We start from the raw sequence: 7,988 nt of genomic DNA, 5'->3' as shown, positions 1-7,988 counted from the left end.
TTTTTTTTGTCCCTCTGTGTTCCGTTTCTCCAATTGGTATATAGCTTCATAGATCTTCTTCATCACCATAATTCTAAAGACTAGAAAATGTTAATTTGTTTCCTGTAAATACTCAAATATCACAATTTTTTTCTGGTGCAATATTTTCCCATGCATCTTATTTTCCATCCTGCATGATTTTTGCTGCGTGAACTACATCACATGGGGATCAAATAAGATGCTTGAAACGTGCCATTTATAATATATAATTCACTTACAGAGACACCAAGTTTGCACTCAAAGTGTTGTGCTTACGGTCAGGCAGCAGATGTCATTTTTATGGAATAGTTAACGAGTGAATGAGCAAATTTTATCTAAGATCTCGGACATCTTTTGGACAGGAAAGGGGCCCACCCAGCCTAACAAAAGAGATGTGTTGCCTTTCCCATGGCTTATATTGAATTGGTGAATCTCTCTCTCTCTCTCTCTGAGAAAAACTAGAACCCTGTGTTTAAGGAAACTGGAACTATGACTCATGCCACTATGGGACAGACCACTGGCCTAAAAAGAGATACAGGCTATGAACTTCCTGTGAGCTGCTCATGGCTCAGCTGGCCAGCTATATGAACCAACCGATCATGGACAAGTCTGTGACAAGCCGAACGGAGCCCGAGTCACGAGCTGCTGGGTCTGTTTACCAGTCCCAGTAGTGGCAGTGGAACCTAGGGATGTACATGGTTGGATTCAGATCGGATGTGGCCAGTACCATATTCTACTAGTCGGATGTTGTATAAGCGGATTTGAATCCAGATGGTGAAAAGCTCATACCATATCCAGTTTTTTACATGCAATCAGATTTAGATGTTATATCAAATCCTTATATTTATCAGATTACGTAACAAAAAAACCATATCTGCATCCGATTATATAATAGGATATCGTTTTGGTTTACCAAATCTGGTTAAATAAAATTGGATTAGGTCGAATATCAGATAAAATCAGATCCATTGACATTCCTAGCGGAACCTAAAAGTTGGATTCGAATTCAGCCCAAATCTGATCTATTCTATCTAACCCGTGTAGAAAGAAACAAGGTTCGGACCCGTTTGGGGTTTAAGTCCGGTGGCTCATAAACCCTACTCTCGCGGTTCTCGGCCTCTCCTCTGGCGGACGACTGCATCTCCGGCGACAACACTCGGGGCTTCCGGCCGGAGACGGCACTCTAGTGCTACAAGTAAACCTCTCTCTCTCTTCCGGGAGACTGAAATGCTTCCGAATTTTTAGGCTTTTGATTTTGGGCATGGTTGAATGGTGAATCAATTATGGTCTCTTTGTTTTTTCCAACTTTTAGGTTGCCGATTTATAGGGTTCCGATTTTTAGGGCCTTTCATTTTGGGCATGGTTGAATGATGAATGAATCATGGCTTGGTGATCAATCTCTGTCTATAAAGATCGAAAAGGAGGAAGAAGGTTGGATCTTTGAGAATAATCCTGATTCATGTTTAGATGAGTTTTTTTTTGTTTTAGTTGTCTAGTGCAGAGGCTAAATGGGGGTATGAAATACGTTTATTTGGGGTTCTGATTTTTAGGGTTCCTATTTTGGGCATAGGTGAATGATGGGTGAATTTGTTTAATTTTCTTGTAAATTAGTTAGTTTGATTTGTTTTTACTTGTTAGGTGCTGCTTGTTAATGATCAACTGAATGATAAGTTAGAATTTAGAATTATTTGCACTGTTTGTCCTTCATAATTTTTCTGTCCCAACAGTTTTTACTCTGCCAATGCCGGCCCCCAACCCGGATGCAAAAGGAGGAGGGGAAAACATTGTTGTACATCACATGATATAATGCTGCCTATGAATCACCACACAAATCTCCATCTTCTATGTGCTACATTTAAAGAAGTGGAAATGACAGTAACTTTATATCTCTCATCCGTGCTATAAAGCCAGAATCAATTGTTGATGCTCAAGAATAATTCAACAATAGAGAGTGTGCTGCTTCTAAAAGCAACTCTTGACACAGTGTAACTTGGATAGTTGAGTTTTAACTTTCATTCATAATAATATGAATGATGTGATTAGCCCAGAAATTTTCTTGTTTCTGTTAATCTTACTTTTTGATATAGCTTCTTTTTATTAAGTTTCTGGATGGAATTTAGATGTTATGTATTGCTTCTTGGTATTTGGTAGAAGCAATAAATTTATATATATGTTTTTTTTATTTTCTGAATTATTGAAATGGAGATGCTAAAAGAATATACTTGGGATTTTTATATATGGTTTCTGTTCAGCTTACTTGTTGATATGTTTTCTTTTTATTAAGTTGCTGGATGGAATTTAGATGTTATGCAGAGTTGACAATTTTGCTTCATGTTATTTGGTAGAAGCCATAAATGTAGATATGGTTTTTCGTCTTTCTAATTTCTTGAAATGATGGCTAAAGAAAATGCTTGCTTGAGATTTTTTATCCATCTCATTGTAACGGATTCTTTTGTTCTGTAGATTTTTTTTTCCTTTTGGTTTTTTGTTTGATTCAAGCATGTGAACTGTGAAGATGTGTGATGTTTGTGGTTGGTTAACTAGGGTTTGTGTGTGTGTGTGTGGAATGTTATTATGACCTGTGTATAGCATATAAGCAGGTATCGGTTTCAAATTTGGATGATGGTTGTCCATCGCCTGATTCGGATTTGAATTCAAATTCGGGTGATGGTTGTCCATTGTCGGATCCGGATACGACCAAATCCGCGTCTTTATGTGGATTTCGGTTTGAATTTGGGTATGATTATAGCTGTCGAATTCAGATTCAGTATTAGTTCTTTCCCATCTGAATTCAAATCCGAATCCGAGAAGCTACATCCGATTAGTCGGATTTGGTATTGGCCGCATCTGATCTGAATCCAATCTGTTTGCATCCCTAAACACACCTCTCTCTACTTTGGGAGAGCAGAAACAATGAAAGAAAAGATGGACAACGAATCCATAGTTTTGATTTCTTCTATGTGATTGGTTCCATCCCTAACCTTCATTTCTCATTCTTTTCTTACCAAAATTCCCCCACCGGGAAACCATTTTCTGATCTTTCTGCTGCTGAAAAACCGTCTTCCAGTTTCCTCTCAGATTGTACTGGCACTATTCTGAGATTGTTTTACTCTTGAATGTAGTTTTCCTTCTTCCCCTCTTATATTAAGCAAATCACCATACTTTTGTTTTTTTCCTTTCTTGATGGAACAGTTTGGTACCTCAAAAGTATGCAATCTCTCCAGAGAAACTTGTTGGTCGCCGGAAAACTTCTCTATGGCCAGTGCCCGAGAATTTGCAACCCTGGTACAGATCCCTTAAACCCTAGTGCTTTTCTGTGTAATGATGGGGCTGCCTCAGTTTTTTGTCGATGGATCGCTAGTGCTTCAAACGGTAGTGCATCCCTGTTTGGCGATCTTTCAATGAGGATTGGGATTTTGGTATGTTTTATTTCAATTATATTTTTTGCTTTGTTGTCATATGATGGTACCCTTTTTCAATTGTTTCATTGTTGTTCTGAAGTATTGTTCATGCGGGAAAATCATCATCGGTTGTTCATGTAATTAATCTTCGAATAGTTATGTGTTCTAGCTTCAGTGATGTTTGGGATCATATTTTTGGGTGATTTATTGGGTTTTAATAGTTATTGATTTGAAGTATTTTTTTTTTCTTGGCTGCTTCGATTTTTCCTTTTCTATTTTGTGGTTACAAGCGATTTGTTCTTCACTTAGTTGTGAACCTTATGATTGATCCTGGATTATTGTTGCGGTGTCAGTTCTTAATGGGTTTTTTGATCGTCAGTTTCTTGCATAAATGGGGCCACTCTGCCACTTACAATACCCTGTCGTGTATTTAAGTCATCTGCAAAGGATTCAGCCCGCCGACCGAATGGAATTACATTTCAAGGCTACCTGCGCGGCTCATCCGCCACACAGGAGATCACCAATGACACGGGCCCTTGGGAGCACGAGGCCCCTACCACGGGTTGGCACACGGACGGCAGGGACAAGTGCCGCTTCTTAGCTTGGATTCTGACTTAGAGACGTTCAATCATAATCCAGCACACGGTAGCTTCATGCCATTGGCTTTTCAACCAAGCGTGATTGCCAATTGTGTGAACCAACGGTTCCTCTCGTACTAAGTTGGATTACTATCAGGGCGCGATCATCAATAGGGTAAAACTAACCTGTCTCACGACGGTCTAAAGACTCTAAACCCAGCTGACCACCATACCATAGGCAAACTGGACATTTCTTCCTAAATATGGTTGCGAGTAGCAACCACATGTCTATAATCTTTTTTTCTTTTTCCCATGCTCATGCCAATGCAGTCAACAGGATGCTGAATCTCAGCAGCCAAGCAGTTCAGCATGGTGACTGAGTTAGGTACATCATCATTCTTTTTTGCCCATGAAATGTTCAATGATTCATGTATAAATGCTTTATCCTGTTCTCTTTTCCTTAAACTCACTTCCCAAAAGATAGCATTCTTAGATAGGACTTGGAAAAGAACATATTGTAACAGCTTGGGTTCGGTTTTCACAGCAAACAAACTAAATTAAATAGCTACCAAGCTGAACTTTGTATCCACTACTCAGCTGATGGATTGTCTACCATGAATATATATATTCCCCCAATGGAAATTTTCTCGAATACTCTGCATCTTGATGTAAATCAGTAAATGGTGTTTAAGCCCTCCCGCTGCATGTACAGGCATAGTTGCTCATTTATGTGACAGAATCTCGTCCATCTTGGAGTATCCATTTTGTGCCACCAGATAACATCCAAATAACTGTATATACAAAAAAAAAAATCATAGCTAAGTTACTTGCCTTCTGTTTGATTCTGATTCCATATTTTTAACCTTTATCCTGCCCTAACCAACATGGCAATGATCTCAGCAGAGAAAGTGAGTCGAGGCACCTACTTCTGGTCTGGAGTCTGGACAAGGTTTTATGTGCAATCCTGCTATAATGGTGGTGCATGGTTTAGACTTTTTTCTTTCCAAGTTTCAGCACTTATATTATTGCAGGGGTTAGTTTTTCCTTGAATATTCTGATTGCAGTCCATTAACTGGAAATGATGTGCAAATATTGGGTGTCAATAGCCAGTTGTGTTTGCAGTGACACTTTACTTTGTGATCATCTTATTGGTTCATAGGGATATTTTTCTAATTAGTGATTTCTGTTATCACATGGTATTATCCTTGGATCATCTTAGGATATGACTGCATGGGTTTCCTGGCCTTGCACTTCTTTTTTCATTTTATTATTTTATGATTTTGTTTGACTTTAGTAAAAAAGGTTGATCTTGTTAGATGCATCAAGACTGTGCCATAGAACTTGATTAAGTTGAATTGAACGGATGAATAGTGAGTATCTGACAACATGGAAATTCAGATGCATGATCAACAAATGACTAGAGTATCCCAAATTTTGGAGTTATGACACTGAAAGCAGTGATAAACAGAAGAAATGAAATTAAACCTGGTTGTAAACAAAAATACAACACTGTGAGCTAGACTTTACTTTTGCAGTTCCATGCTTGGTGAAGTTAGGGTGTTTACATTCCCAATATGTTTTAAATTTCCCTAATTATAGAAGGGGCATACTCTATGTTGAACTTTGCCTTACCTTCCCCATCATCTCAATGTAGATCATTCTATTTGTGCAATTGAATTATCCATGCCCGACCTCGTGTAGCTGGAAGAGGTTTGATGATGATGTTGGACAGTCTATGTTATTTCTGATTCACTGTAATAGATAGGTACACGTTAGGAGAGGGATGGCATAAGCATCGTAGTTAGTAACTTACATATATGTAGAAATTGTCAGGAAGCAAGAGCATGAATACTGAAGTAGCAACATAGAAATGCCTAAAAGGTGTGTCAGGAGCTTGCTCTGTTAAGAGTTGAGTCTTAGTACCAACTTCTCATTTATACCTAGTTTATGTCCATTTTCCTATGTTTAGCTTATGAATCAAGTACTGACCTCTATGGTTGGTAAGGCCTTCTTTAATACTTGGTTGTGCATGGGGAATGTCACTCCTTTCTTACAAGTGTCTCATGATCTCATCATTTATTGCATAAGGGTCTAGCTTAACCAGTGACATGTCTTCAAGCTTCATGATGAAGTCATGGGTGCTAGTTCTCCACTATACTATTCGGGTTGCTGCTTAATTCATCTTCAGTGTATTTGCATAAGTTTTCATAAGTCTGTATCATATTCATATCCCAAGATCACTTAAGATGCCTAATACTTTAGAATAATAATAAATAAATATCTATACCTAGTTTCTCAGAACAGAGGGCCTTATTTTCATGCTGGGAACTTGCTAGTTAAAGAAATTTGGTGCTAGACTGACTTACCTAGTTAGGCATATTCCTTCTCCAATAAATTACGTAGGGGATGATTTTGATGAAGGCCACAATGATGTTCAAGTCCTGTGAGGGAAAACCATGTTCATTTTATTGTTTCCTTTTTACCGTCCTTTACCTTGATGTATGTCCATTTTGTTCCAAGCACTCTTATTCTAATGTTGTACTTGTTCAGGATATGGGCTTCGGTACTCACACACAGTCATTGATGCCTCAAGCTGGTAGAAGATTGCTATCTTCCTGTGGTGTTCCACATCTGGAATTATTCAGGTCAGGCATTCTGGGGCTTGCTGAGAACAGTAGGTTATTCTCAGCAGCTACACAGCCTGAGGAATCTACTGAGAGTGATGAACCTACCGTTATCCCAGATTTAGCTCCACGTGTCAAATTTAAGAGGCTTAGTAAAACAGCAAAACACATAATGCAGGTACATTTCTGTTGCATATTTAACTCCTCATCAAGTACAAATGGTTTAGTTCCCTGCATAATAGGCAAGATTGTAATTTCTGTTTCAGATTTTGGATAAGGAGGCAGTGGAAGAAGTGAAAGGGCAGAGAGATATACCTGATATAAGACCTGGATATATAGTCCAACTTAAAGTGGTAGGAATGTGATGTTTATAGTTTATAGTGGTGTGAATTTGACTTACTCTTTCTAGTTCTAACCTTTGATGTAAACAGGAAGTACCTGAGAACAAGCGCCGTGCTTCAGTGTTAAAAGGCATAGTTATTGCAAGGAGAAATTCAGGATTGAATTCAACTTTCAGAATACGAAGATTGGTAGCTGGTGTTGGTGTGGAATCTGTTTATCCTCTGTAAGCAACAAGTCTTTCATTTTATGTTTGTCTATCAATCAGTTACTACTGAAATGGTGCATTTCTGTGAGCTTGTTATCATTGCAAAATACCAATCTTTTTTTTTCACTTCTCCATTTATTCCATGTTTGAAGACTTAGTGCCTTTGTATAGGGGCTCTGCTAACCAGCTCTCTTGGCACCAAATTCCAGTTTTGATTATACTGAATTGGAGATTCGCTGCTTTGGAATGACTTTGATTCCCTCAATGCATTTCAGAATCAATTTGGCAATTAAAACTCAATTATCTCGAGTTGTTTAAAAATTGAGCTGCAAACTTGCTCATAGATTTCATATGCTGGGTTATCCAATTTATTTTTGATGAATCATAGCTCAACGTGTTCCTATCTGTTAATGTTCATTTGAATTATTATTTTCATGCAGCTACTCCCCAAATATAAAGGAAATCAAAGTTTTGGACAAGAAGAAAGTAAGAAGAGCTAAGCTATATTATTTGAGGGACAAAATGAATGCACTCAAGAAATAGAGAATTCTGTAGCCTAGAAACCATTCTCTGAAAGTTTGAATTTTAACATGTTTACAAGTGCTAGGCCGCCTGCCTCGGCTCAGTTTTACCAACAGATCTCATGGAACAGCCTGATGTGGACCAGGCCAGCTCAGCTCAAGCACATAGTGAGGAAACAGCAAGGCTCCAAACCCTCTTCCATTTATTAATCATCAGTTAAGGTGATATAGAAACTGGATGTGAATAATTATTGTGATTGGAAGAAATTTTGTTTGATTTTTGTTATTGAACAATAGTT

General features: G+C 38.2%; 1 protein-coding gene across 1 annotated transcript; it reads left to right on the top strand.

Moving 5' to 3' along the window:
• The first annotated feature begins 1,192 nt into the window (after positions 1 to 1,192).
• Positions 1,193 to 7,988, top strand: LOC149817497 (uncharacterized). The gene is made up of 6 exons (XM_089984258.1): positions 1,193 to 1,213; positions 3,211 to 3,437; positions 6,548 to 6,799; positions 6,888 to 6,974; positions 7,053 to 7,186; positions 7,609 to 7,988. The coding sequence occupies exons 2-6, from the start codon at positions 3,228 to 3,230 to the stop codon at positions 7,709 to 7,711; spliced, it is 786 nt and encodes a 261-aa protein (XP_089840384.1). The 5' UTR covers positions 1,193 to 1,213; positions 3,211 to 3,227; the 3' UTR covers positions 7,712 to 7,988.

The sequence above is a fragment of the Nuphar pumila genome, chromosome 13 (assembly GCF_984573655.1).
Source record: "Nuphar pumila chromosome 13, dmNupPumi1.hap1.1, whole genome shotgun sequence".
NCBI classification, from domain to species: domain Eukaryota; kingdom Viridiplantae; phylum Streptophyta; class Magnoliopsida; order Nymphaeales; family Nymphaeaceae; genus Nuphar; species Nuphar pumila.
The sequence above is the reverse complement of the archived record's forward strand: the minus strand, read 5'-3'. Positions and strand labels throughout refer to the sequence as shown.